The 19,659-nt window shown below is 38.2% G+C and overlaps 1 protein-coding gene across 1 annotated transcript; it reads right to left on the bottom strand.

Moving 5' to 3' along the window:
* Nucleotides 1–10,131: 10,131 nt before the first annotated feature.
* LOC145979718 (uncharacterized) lies at nt 10,132–13,320 on the bottom strand. Its single transcript, XM_083112691.1, has 5 exons — nt 13,165–13,320; nt 12,920–12,954; nt 11,944–12,410; nt 10,651–10,739; nt 10,132–10,180 (listed from the first exon to the last, which is right to left on the bottom strand). The coding sequence occupies exons 1-5, from the start codon at nt 13,277–13,279 to the stop codon at nt 10,164–10,166; spliced, it is 723 nt and encodes a 240-aa protein (XP_082968817.1). The 5' UTR covers nt 13,280–13,320; the 3' UTR covers nt 10,132–10,163.
* Between the last annotated feature and the right edge of the window lie 6,339 nt (nt 13,321–19,659).

The raw sequence follows: 19,659 nt of genomic DNA, 5'->3' as shown, positions 1-19,659 counted from the left end.
TAAGTATGCGTCGTGGTAGTCTCCGAGTGTCCTACATTCTAATTTCTCCCACATGAGTTGCGCTTGTTGGTATTCTTCGTCCGTGATTCTCTTCTCTCTGAGTCTGCTGTAAAATTCTCTTGGAGGTGGGAGAGCGTCGTCGTTAAATTTAGAACCATCACTAACGTATTCGTAAGGATAAACCCCTTTACGTCTAACGAGTTCTACGTCTACGTTGGGAAAACTAGCTCTAGTTATTTTGAATTGTTCGTCGGTGAGTTTGTTCGCTAAAGCATCCAGACTTGCAGAGAGAAATCTATACGAATCCAGGAAGCGCATCTCGATTGTATTTTTCGTTCCCGGAATCGACACTTGCTTGCTGAGACTAATGTAGCGTTCTTCATTCTCGGCCAAGACACCTATACGTTTCGGATCGTAGCCAAGATGTCTCACCAGGTGGTGAAAATCATATCCGCTTCCGTTGTGAAAAAATATGGGGATGAATTTAGGTTTCTGGATTTTAAGATTGCACGTGTTGCAAATTCCACCTATGTAGTTTCCGCTGAAATGATCGTGGTGGAATATTTTTTTGTTCTCATCAGTGAAACTTTGATCACATACCGGACACACCTCAGTGGAATTGTAATTTTGAAGTTCATTTTCAGTTAAAGGTGTCATCGGTTTTGATGTAAGCAGTACGCTACCAATTACCTCAACCTCCTCCACCATTTTTTCCAGGAAGTGTTCGATTACATTTGGCCCGCGATATATATATGCTTCATTTATTTTATCACGTCGCACAACAACATAGCCGAAACTGTTTGGTTGATGAAGCTGGTACGGCGTTGTGGAGGAAAGTTCGGGATCCGGTTCGCAGTAGGAGAGTGGTTTGAGGAACGCCTCGAAATCAGCGACGATGATGGCCGGATGTTCCAACAATGCCTTGTGCATTTTGAATTCTTCGACTTCGTTCGTTTCGGGCATCAACATTCTAGCCGGTCTGTTGTTGCCGCAATAAATTTTATGTTCGACAAGTTTATCGATAGCAATTTGACGACTATGAAGATTTTGATGATCACGTCGGTCACGATCGTCGAACGTGGTTAGGCATCTCGGGCAAACTTCGATGTGGGTTGCATACTTGGTTGATTGACTTCTGACCAAGCGTGATAGAGAATGAATAAGACAGTAATGATGAACACTGTCGTTTGAAATTAGAAGAAGATTAATCACACGAGCATCGTCATCGTCGATATCGCTTATCCTGACGGGATGCACGAGATATTTATCTGACGTGAAGGAATATACATTAATAGCGATACGTTTTCCTGGACGATTTTCAAACTTTGTTATATCCGACAATGTCACCGGGTATTCGATGCCAGACATTGCATTTTCCAGTTCAGGTTCATGCTGCTTGTAATGATAAACCCGTTCTGGATTATTTTTGCAATAAACAGGATGCAGTGCAGCCAATATACACCAAAGGAAACACTTGTCATCGCTGTTCTGTATATTTAACACAGCTCTCTTGTGTTGAATGTTCGGTGGAAGAGGAACGTAGCTGGAAGCTCGAAGAGGTGAGAATCGGTTCACGTAAACAGTTAACGTGTGAGGACTTCCACACAGAGACCATCCCGACCCTTTAGCCTCGAAATCGTCATGTTTCTTAACCAGCTCGTTGGAAACTTTATAATAGAAGTTGTCCAAATTTTCGACGTCAGCAAAATAAAGAGTCTGGTTTTTTGTACGATGATAAAAAATACTCGTTGTGCCATCAACTTTCTCGTATTCGGAAAACAGAACAACGTATACTTTTATAGAGTTGTTTTCAAGTTTATCTTTTAAAATATTTAGTACAGATGTTTTCGTTTCATGCAAGAAACTAAAGATGTCACGGCCTGCTTCTGACTTAATTGAAAAATCCTGGAGTTGGTCGTTGAATGCAGATCTAATTGGTTTGCGTTCATTGGATAATTTAATTTGCTTGGAAGTGGAAGCTTCCGTATCTGCATTATCGATTTTCCTTTTCGATGCTTGTCCGGTCGATGGTTTGCAAATTTTGAGGTGTTTACTTAAATTTGTAATGCTAATCATCTTTCCACATCGAGCACAAGACTTAGAAGGTAAGGAACGATTAATTCTCGAACCTGTTTCGCTACATCTTGCCCTGTGTACCGATAAATTGTTCCTTGAGATTAGCTTCCCACAGGTAACACATTCAGTTTTATCATTTTTACGATTAAAACTGGTGGTGGATGCCATTGCTTTTTCGAAAATCACAGAAATCAAAAAATCTAGTATATAGCGATACAATTTTCAGGTATGTTATTTATATAGAATTTCTCGAGGTGAAATAGAAAACGCACGATCACGTCAAAATTCAATCTGGTCGAAATTACTATGAAAAACCACGTGAAACACCTTTGAACTTGAAATAATAGATGGTATGTAGCTGCAAAAAAAGTTAAATACTTATTTTTTTACAAAAAAAACGAGGAGCGCTGCGACAGGACGTCCGTACTCTTCGGCTGCTCTCACGAGACTGACTGGTCTGCCGTGTATGCCGTCTTTTATAATAAAAGCGCGAACCGTATTGAAAACACCTGTAATAATTAACCAATCAGAAGACGGCACGTTAGATATGACTCATCACATTACGTCATAACTTGTTGCAATATGTTGTGTAATAGTTTACTCCTTTATAGTTAATACAACGAAGGGCATTAGATATGAGTCATCACAATGTTACGTAATAACTTGTCGCGCAATCAGAAGATATGAGTCATCACATTACGTATTTTTTTTAACTAATCAGAAAACACAAAAAAAATGTTACTCAAGCTTTTATTTTTCATAATGTCAAGAGCATCTACCTCTAGCGCAGGTTGCTTGTTGCTGACTTACAGACTGATAAGAGCTTATGCAAGAGCACCCTGCTTGGCGAGCTGTAGAAGCCACAATTACCTAACCTATTTTTTTTTTAAAAATATATTTGTAAAATCCATCTAATGTCTGAATTTAAAAAAAATATATATTTTATTTGTTAACTGTTTAAGAAAATTTTTTGCAAAATACCCCGACAACGTTTCAGCTACTAGGACCTCATTACCATGAGCCTAATCCTAGTAAGCCACATACACACCTGTTCTTCGTATCGCATATGCTAGTAAGTCAGATGACATACTGGGAGAATCACATTTCCCCCAATGATCCCACCACAACAAACGTCGCACATGCTAGAAGAAACAGGATCAGGATATTTTATGTTAAATTTACGGCTGCCTGTATGCAGTTATAGGCAAATCATTAAAAGAGCGCTCTAATATACAATGATTTCTCCTACAATGTACCCTAACATACAATTTAACATAACAAGTAAAATTTCGATTCGTCTATATATACCCAACAAAACTCAGAAACTGTCATACGCGAGAGCTTATATTTTGCAACAACTATCAACAAGAACAAAAAAATTATATCAATTACTTGTATACTATTAATTAGTAACTTTAGATAATATTAATTATTAGTTTTCAGTTGTAATTAATTTTAAAAAAACAATTAATAACATGTTAGGTGATGATAACCAAGTGCAAAAAGCATTGCATTTTTTTTTACACACAAACAAAGCACCACTTAGTTCACAAAACCTCTAACAAATGGCAGATAGTTACATGGTTCTAGTTAGGATGATGATTTTTTGGGTTGTTGGATTGGGGTTGAAGAAGACTATTTGTTGTAATAACCACAGTAGTATATATTTGTTGCCGGCTCTATTGCCCAGTGTGTGTATGTTGCGCCAGTGTATAAATTGGCTAAACCCTTGCCAAGTAAAAAAAAAAAAAGCTGTAGGTAAATATTAGCAGCATTGTCGGTTGTTTAACTCTTCCCTCTCTCCTCTCTTTTTTTTTGTAAAAAGCTATGGCAAAAATACCAGTAGGTTGGCAAATTGCTTTATGTAATTAATTAAGGCAAGCCTCAAGCAGTGTTGCCAGCTCCTTGCTTTAGGCTAGGTTAGGTTAGGTTAGGTTAGGTTAGGTTAGGTAGGTTAGGTTGGTTAGGTTAGGTTAGGTTAGGTTAGGTAGGTTAGGTTGGTTAGGTTAGGTTAGGTTAGGTTAGGTAGGTTAGGTAGGTTAGGTTAGGTTAGGTTAGGTTAGGTTAGGTGCAAGCCTCAAGCAGTGTTGCCAGCTCCTTGCTTTAGGTTAGGTTAGACCGAATAAAAACCTTGGTGATTTTTTCGAGTGAGGAGTTGGTAACACTGCGAGAAAATGAGGCTCATGCCTTACGAGAGAAATCCATTAAGGCGAGCCTCACCAGTTAGGTTAGATTAGATTAGGTTAGGTTAGGTTAGGTTAGGTTAGGTTAGGTTTGGTTAGGTTAGATTAGGTTAGGTTAGGTTGGTTAGGTTGGTTAGGTTAGGTTAGGTTAGGTTAGGTTAGGTTAGGTGCAAGCCTCCAGCAGTGTTGCCAGCTCCTTGCTTTAGGTTAGGTTATACCCAAAAACAACCTTGGTGATTTTTTCAAGTAAGAGGCTGGCAACACTGCAAGAAAATGAGGCTCTCGCCTTACGAGAGAAATCCATTAAGGCGAGCCTCACCGAGCCTCATTTTCGGGCTTAGAACCGGGGACACTACTCTACTCACAGTATTGTTTTTTTTTTGTTTGTTTGTTTTCTGTTATCTTACGAGAATTAATATAGGTTTTCATAGACCCTCCAATTCATGACTTAGGAAAAATCTGTTTGGTGATTCATCATGTACACCTATATGTGAGAAAAAGTATGAATAGAACCTATGTTCGGAAATCCAAAATGGCGACCGGAAGTAGGGTTATCTTGGAAACGGTAAGACTTAGGAGTAATCTGTTTGCGGATTCATCACGTACACCTATACGTAAGAAAAAATATGAATAGAACCTATGTTCGGAAATCCAAAATGGCGACCGGAAGTGGGGTTATCTTGGAAACGGTAAGACTTAGGAAAAATCTGTTTGGTGATTCATCACGTACGCCTATATGTGAGTAAAATGTGAATAGAACCTATGTTCGGAAATCCAAAATGGCGACCGGAAGTGGGGTTATCTTGGAAACGGTAAGACTTAGGAAAAATCTGTTTGCGGATTCATCACGTACGCCTATATGTAAGTAAAATATCAATAGAACCTATGTTCGGAAATCCAAAATAGCAACCGGAAGTGGGGTTATCTTGGAAACGGTAAGACTTAGGAAAAATCTGTTTGTTGATTCATCATGTACACCTATACGTGAGAAAAAATATGAATAGAACCTATGATCGGAAATCCAAAATAGTGACCGGAAGTGGGATTATCTTGGAAACGGTAAGACTTAGGAAAAATCTGTTTGTTGATTCATCATGTACACCTATACGTGAGAAAAAATATAAATAGAACCTATGATCGGAAATCCAAAATAGCAACCGGAAGTGGGATTATCTTGGAAACGGCAAGACTTAGGAAAAATCTGTTTGGTGATTCATCATGTACACCTATACGTGAGTAAAATGTAAATAGAACCTATGTTCGGAAATCCAAAATAGCAACCGGAAGTGGGGTTATCTTGGAAACAGTAAGACTTAGGAAAAATCTGTTTGCGGATTCGTCATGTACGCCTATATGTGAGTAAAATGTGAATACAACCTATGTTCGGAAATCCAAAATGGCGACCGGAAGTTGGGTTATCTTGGAAACGGTAAGACTTAGGAAAAATCTGTTTGCGAATTCGACGACTGCAAGATCAAAAATATTTATCTCAAGAAAAAAAAAATAGGTTAAGTTATATCACGTAAGATCGTGGCAAGTGTGAGGTGGGAAAAAAAAGGAAATTTTACTAAAACATCGCTAAACGCTAAAACATCGACAAAAAATTGTCAAAATATGTCAAAAACTGATATTCAATTGATAAAAAAAAGCTACAAATGCATACCTACCAAGTACGAGTGGGAAAAAAAAATTTGCATTGAAAATTGTACTAAAAACATCGCTAAACGCTAAAACGTTGACAAAAAATTGTCAAAATATGTCAAAAAATGATATTCAATTGATAAAAAAAGAGGATACCTACTAAGTACGACTTTGAAACTATCCAATTACACTACTAAGAGTATTCTCAATGTCAAACACCCGCTACTCCAAACGTTTTCCCCTTGTATAATGTTTCTTTAAATCGGACTCAACGTCCATTCCTACATTGAGCTTACTTTTTTTTTTTTGCTTGCACAAGAATGGTTTTGAAGAAAAGCGGCGATTATATTGCGTGCATTTCCATCCAACACTGCTGAGTGTTCTAACTACTAACTAACTAACTCTCTAGCCTTCTTAAACCCGAAGGTTCATGGCTGCAGCAACACAGGCCTTCCATCTTTCCCTATCTTGAGCAAGTTCTATATACTCTTTTCCATTCCTACCGATTTCCCTTAGGTCCATCTCAACGTTGTCCCTCCATCTTCGTCTTGGCCTTCCTACAGGTCTCTTACTGCTGAGTGTTCAGGAAGTTTATTCTTGTGTCAGATGCAAAATGAAATTTAGTTTTGCTTATCAGAAGGTGCAGAACTCGAAGTTGTTTTAACTCTTGTTTTTCGTTGTGGAGATCGAAGTTCGTTATCTTCATATCAAAACAGCTTTGGGAGATTCAAAACAATGACCTTTTCCTTCGTGCTGGATGAGTCATTGCTGTTACCGGCAAGAGACAGCTTTGCAGGCGTTAGACAAAACACTGGTGCCAGCTTCGCCGTAAAAACAAGAAGACCGACTGGAATTTCGAGCAGCAGGTGGTCGAAGAGAAAATCCTCAGCATTTCAAAGATAACGCAACTGTCAAAGACAGAACTTTTATCAGTAGTGTGAAGAAGAAAGAAATGACCCTTGCTTTACGTTATAACAAGCAACAGACAATAACACAGGCAATATATACTATGCATACAACAGCATTAAAAAAAAAAAAGAATAGGACCTGAATTCTGCAATTATCACATTCCTGTGCACACCAGTGGTGGAGAATGAGCTGTGAAAGGGGGTAGGTCACTTTTTTTAAAAAAATGTATGGTTTCTGTTCCTTTTCAAGAATGTATCCAGAACTGGTTGCCCCATTTTAAACGTCAAAGGAAAGGAAGAGGGGTCCACTTCCAACTTCACCTATAATCAGTCTATATGCACGCATGAGCAAGAAAATTGTGGCTGAGACAATCGCCCCCCCCCCCCCCCCGTTTGCTGACAGGAAGGAGGGAGAAAGCATTCGGCCAAGGGAACACTTTCTTGGCAAACATTATGACATCGGCACAGTTAGGAAAACATATGAAGTGGGAAACAGGAGTTATGATACACGTAAGATTGTAGTAAACTTTGGGGAAACTGGGATGACAACGCAGTAATGACTACAAATGTATTTTCGTTGAGAGTTCCAGAATCGTCAGAATACACTCAATGTAGAGTGACCAGTATTCAGTACATTATTATTTTAAATTACTTTTCAATGGCCTCCTCCATTTCCCCTCATAGCCATACCATCCTCACCTTCTTTATTATTATTATTATTATTATTATTATTTAGGGATGGGACAGATTAATTGGTAAAATATCGTCTATCGGTATTGGCCTATAGGCATATCGGTGTATCAGTAAAATTAGATAAATTTACACATCTGATATGTCTACAAATATCTTATAATTTAATGCAATACTCTGACATTTTGTTATAATTTTTATGGAAAATTCACATTTTAATTCACGTCGCACACTTTCATATTTATTAAGGATGTCAATGAACTTTTCAGGTTCTTCAAAGACCATTTCTAATTTTAATTATATATTTCACCCAAACAATATAAAAACTTAAACTAAAACAGTTCTAATTACTAGATGTACAATAATGAAATATGGCATCACAAAATAGCACAAACAATAAAAATACAGCATGCATATCAAAATATGGTCAAAGGTTAAGATTACAAAAATTAAACAAAAGACATGGAACTCTGGGTGAACCTACCACATTAAACATGAACACACAATAATAATTGATTCGCAACACACATAAAACAAGACAAGAGTTGAAATTTATATGAATTTTGAATTCAATAAACATTAACAATACTACATACTATTATGCACACATAAATTACACTTACATAAAATATGCACTTAAAAAAATTAAAACGATCTGAACATGTTTATGCAAATTGTGAGTATATAATAGAACACTATTACAATGACAGAGCACTGACATATTTAACAGGAATCCAGTTATGATATACAATGTTTCATCTACCCTATAATGTGATAAATACATGTTAACACAGGTTATTCCTAAAAAGAAACTGACAAATCACTGAGTAGCAAATTGTAAACACTAAAAACATCATGCAATTATTAAAAACAGGAACATCAAAACCAAATCATTTATAATGTAATATACCGTAATCAATGAAAAAATTAAACTGAAAAAAATAATTATTAGTTACAGCACTGTGAATAAAGAGACATAGAGAATTAAGACATTGTAATCAAACAATATATACATAGGTTGACAGCTTAGCTAAACTTACATTCTAACAATAAACATTCTGGAGTGGGGTTCCTAGCCCCACTCTTTGGTATCCCTCTTGGTTCGGCTCGTCACCTTTGAGCTTTCCAGCAGGGGTGACCCTGCTGGGAGTTTTACCTCCCGCTGGAAGGGCCCAAAGGTTCAACCGAGCTCACAAGCCCCCTTACCCGGCTGTTGCCTTCTTCAAGGTGGAGATACAAGAAGGGGGTTTTTGCATTTTTTTTCTTTTCAAAGGGGTGGCCGAAACATACTATTGCATACATATGAGGGTAAAAAAAAAAAAGAGACTACTGCTAACATTACCAAAAAAACCGGGCACACTGTGTTGAAACCGGGAACCCTGTGTTGATACTTGCGGTGTTGTCCAACCGTCTTCCTGATGTTCTCCTCTTCTTGTCTTCATTTCTTTGGATGAAACACCGCATTGGGATCGGATTGTTGTGCTTTCCAGCGATGGTAGTCTTCTTTCCGTGATGCTTGTATAGCCAGCTGGAAATTATGGTGTATCAAAGATGGTGCTTCTTAGTAAATCTTTCGTGGCTGGAGACTGGAGATTGGTCCTGCTTCTCGATGTTGTACTGTGCTGATGGAAGAGAGCAACTGGAATACCTTGGGATGGTGTTCTTCCCACTGTTGAATGGTTCAGGAAGTCTAAGGATGTTAAAAAGCAGCTAGATGGAGTTGCTGCATCCCACGTTTGTCAGAGGTTTAAGAGTGAAGGAAGAGGTTGGTGCACACAATTCTGGGAATCCCCCCATGCAAACCATCAATCAGGGGGATGAATGATGACTAGGTAGGGAGGGAGAGAAAATCTATTGATATTATCCTGATCGGGAGATTTGTTGAAGATATTTATCACTGTAAAGTGACAATTTCACTCCAATAAGCCCACCACGAACAGAGCAATGAATGAGGATGAAAATATGAAATGAAAACTGTATTGATTATCCTGATCGGGAGGTTTGTTGAAGATATTTATCACTGTAAAGTGACAATTTCACTCCAATAAGCCCACCACGAACAGAGCAATGAATGAGGATGAAAATATGAAATGAAAACTGTATTGATTATCCTGATCGGGAGGTTTTGTTGAAGATATTTATCACTGTAAAGTGACAATTTCACTCCAATAAGCCCACCACGAACAGAGGTATGAGTGATGTGAAAAATGTAGTTAAATGATGGTTTGCTGATGGAAAATGATGACTAGGTGAAATGAAGGGGGGGATTCCCAGAATACCTCTTCCTTGAATCCTCCAATGCCTCCTACCTCCAAATCCTCCATGAAAATACAGTGGAACCTCGTTTTTACGTTTTTCAGGGGACAAAGCCGAAAAAAAATTTAAAATGTGGGAAAATGTAAAATCGAGGAAAATTATATAGCAATTTGCTCTATTGGAACCATGAATATTGAATTTATAATGTGGGAACATGTAAAATCGGGTTCCACTGTAACTCTGACAATGTATGGATATTTGTGGGTGGTCCAGATAAACTATTGATGGGTGTGAAGATGTATGAAGCCTAAGTTGGACAATAATAGAAAAATGAGGCTAAGGTGGCATTCTGAAGGAGTAGGTGCTTCTGGTTACACCAGGCACTGCCACCCTAGCTAAGATGTTCGAGCTATGAAGCTGCCGGACCTGTGAAAAGAACACAGAAAAATTGCAAATACATTGAAATACTACTAACAATGAGAGACATTTCTTATTAACATATCACGAAATACATATTTCTATTAACATTAGAGCAATCTACTGTCATTAGATGGTCCTCTCTGCATGTAGAATGGAAATTACTTGTATCATCAACCCTGGCCTGTACGAGCATGTGATTAATTTTCTGGCGACTGTATCGTCGGAAAGAAACGAGTCAGACAAAAAAAAGAATAAAAAAAAACTTTTTCAGCAAAGATCATCGTCCCTTTGTGGAGGAGTGGTTATCACATCACGCTACGATGCCAGGGGTCCAAGGTTCGAATCCTGGCCTGGACATGGATGTTTGTGAGTCTCCATTCATCATATTCCGTATCACCAACAACAACAACAACAAAAATAACGATAAACATGCACAAATGAAAGACGTCCACGTTATTTATAATTACTTGACGTACCTCGGCCTCTTTTCCTTAGAAGGCGTCTTATCCACCTCCACATCCTTGAAAGTCTGCCTGGACTCTTCTGGACTTCCTCCACTGTGATCCTAAATAGAGAAAGAATATATATATATTGCAGAGTGGGATGACAATAATTTTGCTTACTGCTAAATAAAACATTTACAATCATTTTTCAGCCTTATCAAGTGAGTCTGTCACTGCCAAGCTCCTGGTGTGTGCGCTACTGTCGTACATTTTAACATGATATAGTCAGCATGCCTGTTACAATCTTCCTTGCTGACAAGCTACACTGAATTACAATGCCACTCTTTATCTCCACTGAGCATGCAGTCATGCCACAAAATATTTTATATCGTAAGATTTTACCGTTTCCTTCCATTTGAATAAACTTAGTAAATTTGTAACACAGTATTTTCTTCCATTTTCGTTGTGCAATCTAAGATAAATTCTACAACATTCTAATTTTACTTTTTAAAAATGTATTTAAATTTTTAAAAAAAGGCAATTGACTTGTCGATTGATGTGCATATTACTTGAAACATTCCTCACTTGCAAGTGAGTTGTCTTTCCCTCACCAGATGGCTCTGCCTGTTCTGAGGTACAGCAGTCACAGTTTGTTTAGTAAAAAAAAAAGCATTGGCAGAAGTAAAGGAAAAACACTAACTATAATGTTCTGGCATCGATTCGAGAACCAAGAGGATGTCATGCAGAATCAGATAGCAAACTGGAGCCATTTCAAAACAGAACTTCTTGACATGTTCCCAGAGAACTTGTTTCACAGAAGATTAAAGTTAAAACCTATAAAAGGAAAGCTACGTACTACCCCCAATATAAGGTTAGGTTTTTCCATGAACCAATATTACACAAGCATAGAAACTTATCTTATGTTAAAACAGAAGAACCAAATACGTTTTAGGGCAAGGTTCTCCTTAAAGGTTCGCATAACCACTTTTTGTAGATACAAAATTATATAACACAGTTATTTTTAGTGGTTTTTATTTTATTTTATCTGCCACCTTTCGTTCCGAGGTTGTATTGTTGTATGTATATTTTCGTGTAGCTTAAAAAAGTTTTGTGAAACCAGAACAAAACGTCGCAGATAAAAAAAATGAAAACCACTTCAAATAACTGTTAGATTATTTTGTATCTAAGCACATCAATGTAAAGATTTTAGATAAGCTTAACTTACACCACATGCCATAATTTCACTACATAGCAGAACTTAAAAAGGACCTTAGGCTGGAATTAACTGATTATAATCAAAACATAAAAATTAAGCATCTTACTTACGTTGACTCTGTAATGTGAGGCGTTGTTACTTCCAGTAGCCTCCTCAGTCGCACTTCTTCATCCTCATCTTCTGGTGGTGGTGGTGGTGGTGCGAAGGCTGCCTGCAGGCTCTCCTGAACAACCTTTGACTTCCACATCTGATGTTCCCGTCGTCTCTCTATGTCGTCAATCTCCAGCAACTCACAGACCCGCACTTTTAATGCTATTGTTGACCTTATGTCAAAAATTAAGCAATATGCCTTACTAAGAGGATGGAGCATAAATATGTTATACTTAAACAAGCTGTAACATCTCCGAAGATCTTGAAACAGAGATGCCCGGAGGCTCTCGAAATTGGTCTGGATGTTCGTGACCAATGCCTTTCTCATGTACAAAGAGAGCCTCCCATCCAGATCAGAACACAGGTCGCACTGAAGGATTTCCAAGTAGTCAATCACTGCGTAGACAAAGTTGGTCGCGTCCTCCATCTGAAACACAATATACATTATTTGCATTAGAAAAATTTTCCTCATAACTTCTACCCCTAACTTAATATCTAATATCAACAAGACACTTACATCTAAAGATTGATTTGTTATTCTCACTCCACTTTATGCACAGATAGGTTAATCGGGGCTGTACCAAGAGTTTAGATTGTTATCCAAATCATTGTGCAATATGCCTATAACAGGTATCGAACCCAGGACCCCTTGATTCCAAGGCGACATCGTTACCAGTGTGCCATCGGGGATGCCCTTCATCTAGAGAGAGACATTTGTTTGGATGCTAATCATAAAAGTTCCATATTCCCTCTGTGCGTATCAATCACATGCATATATCAAAGCAGTAAAATTATTTGGAATCTTAACAAAAAACTTATTCACCAATATGTCTATATAAGACAACACCAGTAGATTCCTGATTAATTTAATCGCTCCTTACGTTATACCATTAAGAGATATTGCTATTGTGTTATTAAAAGAGAAGCAATACTCACTTCGTCTGACTGGAGCACAGGAACTTCCACTGGCTCTGAAAAATAAATAAGCACTGAGTTAGACCCATGAACCAAACACATAGAAAAAGTGGCAATCTAACAGTGTGTCACCACTGTTAAAAAAAAATAATGAACAGTAGAATATATTTCTAACTTCTGCTGTAGCTAACAACAATGAAACATGGAAATTTCATGCAAACCATCAATTGCATAAAGACCAAATGCTGGATCAAAAATAGACTTACCTTGCATATTCTCCAAGATGGTCACTATCGGGTCCCTTCTTTCTCGTTGTACTGGCAGGTGGTCCTCTTCCCTTCTCTGGTCATCTTCTTCCTCCTCTGCCATATTATCCTCCATGCTGGAAACCTCCTCTTCTTCCTTACCCTTTTTCTCTTCATCCTCACGACCTTGAACATCAAAACCTGACTCCGCCTGCATCCTCTCCTCCGCCTCTTTCCTCCGGTGTTCTTCTTCTTGCCTCCTCTTCTCCACTCCTCGGTTCTTAGGCATCATGGGGAAATCCCGAAGGCACTCTGCAAATAGAGAAGAAATGTGAGATGCACTGTCCCCAAAATTCCGAAAGAATGGCCGCCAAGCGATAGAACAGGTTCAAATCGCGTCCCGCTAACTCATACATTTATAATCATATGTAGCAGCTATAGAGTTCTATTTGGTGCATTATAACTAGTGTGAAGTGTAAGTGCAGGGGTTCAGACTGAAAAATATCAAGGAAGTGCCAGCTTTGTGGTTCTTGTGGAATATTATTGAAGCGAAAACTCCCACAACGCCATGGCTCCTGGAACGTGCAGAGGCAGCAGCAGCACTACGGAAGTCAAATCACCGTCTGGCAATGCAGGTAAGGGTGAACTTATGCAGCAGATATGGGATGAGGTAAAGCGGGCAGTGCAAACACCTGTAAGTGTCGAAAGTAATTGTTGAAGCGATAATTGAATCAGTGATGAAAATCGTGGTGGAAAGACTTGAGGATTCGCTGAAATTCAACAGCGACATGTTCGAAGACCTACGCAAGGAGCTCCGCAGCAAAGATGATGAGATACGGGAGCTGCACGAAAACATTCACGAGCTAGAACAATACCAGAGACGTAACAGTGTCCGAATATTCGGGATCCCTGAGAAGAAAGACGAAAACACGGACAATGTTGCACTTTCGCTTTTTGAAGAACAGCTGGGCCAAAAATTAAAGCAGAAAGACATTTGTTGCTCGCATCGTGTTGGACAAAACCGCCCCGGAACAACAAGACTCATAATTGTGAAATTCACGAGCTACAGATCACGGTCGGCAGTCTTCAGGAAGAAAAGCAAACTGAAGAACTCGGGCATTGTAATCAGGGAGGACCTGTGCATGGCAAGACTGCAACTTCTACGTGAAGCCATCCAAAAGTTCGATACTAAGAATGTATACACCCAAGATGGAAAAATTTTGGTCGTCGTGGATGGCAAGAAGAACTATATCACGAGAGAGGCACAGCTCCGGGGACTCTAGAATAGGAATAATAATTCAAAATCCAGTGCATAAGTTGTCCTCCCCCGAACTACACTGTGTTGTTAAAAATGAAGCTCCACACATAGACTGGGACGCGATGCATTATGTGATACTTACCTGGGACACAAGTATCCTCATTTTATTTAATATATTTAATTTCATTCTTCTTTTAAGTTTTATTTAAGTTATATTTTATATTATTATTCTTTACTATTATTTTTCATTATTTTTTAATCTTTATGAAATGTATATCACAGTTGATACTTTTCTGTTAAATGCAATCAACTTTATAGATTTTGTGGAAAATATGTGCACAGGTAAAGATTTTATTTTGCTTCTCGTCGTCAGAATTAACGGGGTATATGTTAAACTTTCAAATGTTGCCACTCCTGGCTGAACCTCCTCTAACGGAACAGTGCATTCCATCGCCCTCAACCCCCGCTGCAGTGGCAAATGGGGGGACAGACCTTTGCTTTCTTCCAAGAAAATCGCCCCCAGCCAACGCGACCACTGCTTGCAATAAAAATACAGAAAGTTCAAAATGCATGCATTAGATATGTATATAGAACAAAAAAGTATGAACACATTCTCCCTGTGCTTAATGAGCATGGAATCCTCTCCATGGCACGACGGAGAAAACTGCACTCGTTTTGTACACTGCACAACATAATTAATAGCAGAAGCCCAAACTATCTCTTTTCGAAATTAAACTTCAGAAGCAAAATTCATTCGCATTCAACCAGAAATGCTGCCAATTTCAGCTTACCTCGTTGCAGAACTTCAGCTTATCAGGCCTCTTTCAGTTACGCAGCACCCAAAGCCTGGAATGCACTACCAAATCTAACCAAAAATCAAAATTTCAGATGTTTTCGCGATATTCTCCGTGAATCACTGATGCACGATCAGAAGCAGGGTAAATCAACTTATGAATAATGATAAATACTGTGAGTTGCCAGAATTTTTTTCTTTACTATCAATTTTTTCGACTTCAGTTACTTTATTATCCAATTCACTACTAATATTGTTCCAATGTATATGATTTTATTCCTATTGTATTTTATTGTACTTTCTTGATCAATTTCTTTGTAATCTTGAATTTTATTTTATTTTTATTTTAATCTGTACTTTTTGGGGTTAGGTGGTAGACCAGCAACAGCTGAACCTCGCCCAGCAATAAAGTCAATTCAATTCAATTCAATTCAATTCAATTCAAAATGAATTTATATTCTCCTGATAGGAAGTGAAGTTAATTCGATTTGACTTTCTATCTGACAGTGCAGATGCTACAAACTAAACTTCGTGGGGAAATAGCCATCTAAGATCCAGGGCCTGCTGTTTTCTCATCGAAGCCCACCTCTTTTTCTTTTCAAGTAGTTCCCGAATTGTACTTGTGATGCAGGGTCCCACTGTGAATTGAACCAGGGACTGCTTGCACCAAAGGTCAAAGTGTTAATCAGTTGGCTACACAGGAGTACATAATGCTTACGCTACCTCAGTAAACTTCACATTTTTTTAAAAAAAAACTGCAAGTCACATGATAGGGCGGTGAGAAAAGTATAAAATACAAGTACATTACCTTCCCAGCTCATCTTACTGTCTACAGCCTGATTCCTTCCTAAGATGTTCACTTCCCTACTGCATCCTGCAGGCTGTAGATATCCAACTATGGAGGATCCCTCTTCTTCTCCTTCCCTGGATCTTGTTTGTCCTTCTCCGTAAACGAAACTCCTCCATCCTGTCGTTCCTAGGCTCAGATACAGCTGGGGTTCGGACGAGGTGGATGGTCCATCCTCACTAGATGTTGTCAATCCTTCACTGATGGTCTCCAAACTTCTTTCTTCCTCAGTGGGCACTGCAGATGCTAGAATTCACAAACAGAGGAAATGTAAAAATATACATCTGTGGTCAACTTGATACATAGAATAAAGCAATTAATTAATTGGTAAGTCCATCTAGTACTCAAAATATGCAAACTTTGTTACTATTGAAAGTAAAAATAATAAGTTTAGAAATTAATATTACACAATGGAAAAGCTAATGCATTCGCATCTCCAATTTCACTGTAAGGTGAACCAAAAGTTGACAAAAAATGTTTCTGAAGAAAAATTGTATCTAGTAATGTGTAGAGCAAGAGAGAGAGAGAGAGGGGGGGGGGTTATACTTCCTTACTTCACTCCAATGTTCTGCACAATACTCTTCCTGCTTTATTCAGTTTGTTTAATTTGGTTCACGTACTTATCGTTTCTGCCACTCTTGGCTAAGCGCGCTTGCACACACACCGTTCTTTTGCAGGGGTAGTTTTCCACGACAGTGTCGATACCAACAGCGTGTTTTTCACACTCAGGGACATAATCGGGGTTCCCGCCATGGCCTTGGAGGGAAGGCCCGAAAGCCTGATGGATCCTGCCCTGTGTTGCCAACCTCCCGATAAGAAATAACTGTTTAATCTGTGAAATTATGCTAAATGCTGATGAATTCTGCTAGGATATAAATAATAATAACAATGAATTATTATTATTGATAACACTACCCAGCATTTTGAAATTTATTTTTTGCTGCAAGAGGTGTGATAGATGATCTTAACTAATTTTGGGTCGCTGAGCACGAATCCGTTGTCCGTTTCTACGTATCACGTCACGTTTTCTCCAATGCAGTTATTGACCTACTCTGCCCCTTCATTATATAACACCCACACACGTAACAGAATGAGTATGGCTTATTCACACATCTTCTTCTAACTCCTGACACACTCGCAATTTTCAAAACACCACACCATATACACAACAGGTTAAACTTCCACAACACTCACGATGCAACCGACTGCCACCGGACAAGGCCACATGAAGAATGGCGGCTATCAGCAAAGTGGCAACTCTGCATTTCAGGCGGTAACAATTCTAAAGATAGACTATGATGTGTGACGAGTTCAATGGAGGGGGTTGGATTGAACACGTGCAACATAACAAAGAAAATCGTGGCCACACAAAAAAACAGCCTATTCACTGTTATTGCAAAGCAGCACCGAGCTGCATTGACACACTTCAGACAGAAAATGGCAATTAACACGAAAATTCGACGTGATACAAACAAACCAATGATATTTCTGAAATCAGGAGACCTTAGAAATCACTTATGACATGCTTTGCCGCAAAAATCATGCTGGGTAGTGTAATTAGAAACAGTAATTTATTATTACGATTTTTTTTTAGGATAATTTTAGTTGTTTTAAGCTATGCATCTATTTTTCGGGATGAGTTCAACATTGAAGCTGGAGAAAGTTTGAGATGATTCATTCGTCGACTACAAAGTGTTATAATTGTTTTATTTGTGCCCCACAACTTTCTGCTTATTCTTGCCATGAAATGTTCCTCGCGAGGTAAATGGGAGAATAAAGAAAAGATGAAGAGGAGAGGGTGTGGTTGGAACGGCATGTACCTTGACCGGAAATAAGGTCTATATGTCATTTTATTTTTAATTCTCAAAATATCGTTCTTTGAAGCTAATTTCTCCCTCCCAGAGGAAAAACTTTTATTTAATTACTTACATTTGGGGGACCAACAGGCACTTAGCTGCCCAATTATATTTAAAAGTTTCAGCTACAAATATAAGTACATGTCACACATATACAAGTAAATTTGTGGTTGAATACATTATTAGAATTTGACATGTTAATCTAGAATATGCTTAGTCGAAAAAATCACATTATATAAAAGTAGAGCAGAGAATTATTGGTATGTACAAAGAAAAGGAAAGATTTGCAAATTATGTTAGATTTTCCCATTATGCAATCACACACTGCTAGGTTTAGCATCATTATGCTAGTGTTGGCATCGCTGCTCTTCTTCAAAAGAACTTCCAGTTAAATTTATGGCTTGGGTCTGTGTCCTTTATTGCCTTACCAGAGGCGAAGGGGACTGGGTCTGACTCTTCTTGTGTCGAGGGGAACTCCGGATTCATATCCACTATCGGAAGGTCCTTCCAGGAAATTTGTTGTATCGGGCTACGTGTGCACCTGTCCCATTTAACTCAGTAGGTGCACACGATACCGAGGTAGGTGTTGCAGCCGATGCTATCGGTGTGTATGCAAACGTGCTAACAGTTAAGATGAGGATGAATGATGATATGATGAAACTGATGAAGGGACATTTTCAAAAATAACAACCCTGATGGGCCCTGACATTAATTATACCAGGTAGAAAGAGTTATTTCTTCTAGAAATCTATTTAAGTTTGCACAACAATTTTCATTAACATATACTTATATTTGTCAACAAGCCTAGACACAAAAGGGCCTCCCTGATGGTGCAGTGGTTGCGTCGTCGCCTTGTAATCAAGGGGTCCCGGGTTCGATACCCGGTGGAGGCACAAGTGGTTCGGATCCCACTTTAAACTGTAGGTCCAATCCCAATTAGCCTTACTGTGCATAAAGTGGACTTAAAACACCAACTCAAGCCTAGAAATAACTAATATATTCCTCCTTATTACTATACTATAATTTACTTATTAATATTTAATTTGGAGGTTAGGTGTTAATTAATGTATATGTGCAAAAAATTATAAGAAAATAATTTACTGGGCTGTGGTCTCATAAAAGTTGAGAACCACTGCTCTGCAGTGAAGAACATATTTTTTTAAAAAAATCTTTTCATTTGTTCTAAACAACATACGATGTAGATTCATCCCATTACTAACTTGGGTTCACCTTCTGAGTTCATTAGAATGCAAGATCACACACTCTGCCATCGATGGCTTTTGAGTTCCAGTATATTCATATATCATAATGAATAGTTTAAAACACATATATTTCTTGTGAATAAAATATAAACATTTTGGTACATAAACTGAGAACATTCCAGGATCAAAAGTGCAACATAAAACAGCATTTTGGTGTTAAAATGGTGAATAAAATTCCAAATTTGATAAGAACGAAATAAAAATGTCCTCTCCAATAATAATATACGTAAATGCCACCACCTATGTAAAATACAAGAAACTAAGAATATCTAGCTTCATACTGTCTAGAATGACAGTATAGTACCAAATGCAGGAGATCTGTGCTCAAAATGAAGTAATAGAAAATTCTACTTAAAAACCATGAAATAATGTCTGCCAACTTACACCTTGAACACAAATGTTGTGTAAGGAAGCAAATTGTGGCATTACTCAGACAAGTGTGCATGTTATACCACTATAGAGGTGTTTATAAAATATAGCGATACAGAATCAATCATAAG

Source organism: Lepisma saccharinum, chromosome 26, assembly GCF_977018435.1.
Source record: "Lepisma saccharinum chromosome 26, izLepSacc3.1, whole genome shotgun sequence".
Taxonomy (NCBI): Eukaryota; Metazoa; Arthropoda; class Insecta; order Zygentoma; family Lepismatidae; genus Lepisma; species Lepisma saccharinum.
The sequence above is the reverse complement of the archived record's forward strand: the minus strand, read 5'-3'. Positions and strand labels throughout refer to the sequence as shown.

Coding starts and splice junctions, on each gene's coding strand:
- LOC145979718 (XM_083112691.1), bottom strand. CDS start 13,279: ATGGAGGATAATATGGCAGAGGAGGAAGAAGATGACCAGAGAAGGGAA. Junction 12,955..13,164: donor CATCTTGGAGAATATGCAAG/GTAAGTCTATTT, acceptor TTTATTTTTCAG/AGCCAGTGGAAGTTCCTGTG. Junction 10,740..11,943: donor CCTCACATTACAGAGTCAAC/GTAAGTAAGATG, acceptor TTCTCTATTTAG/GATCACAGTGGAGGAAGTCC.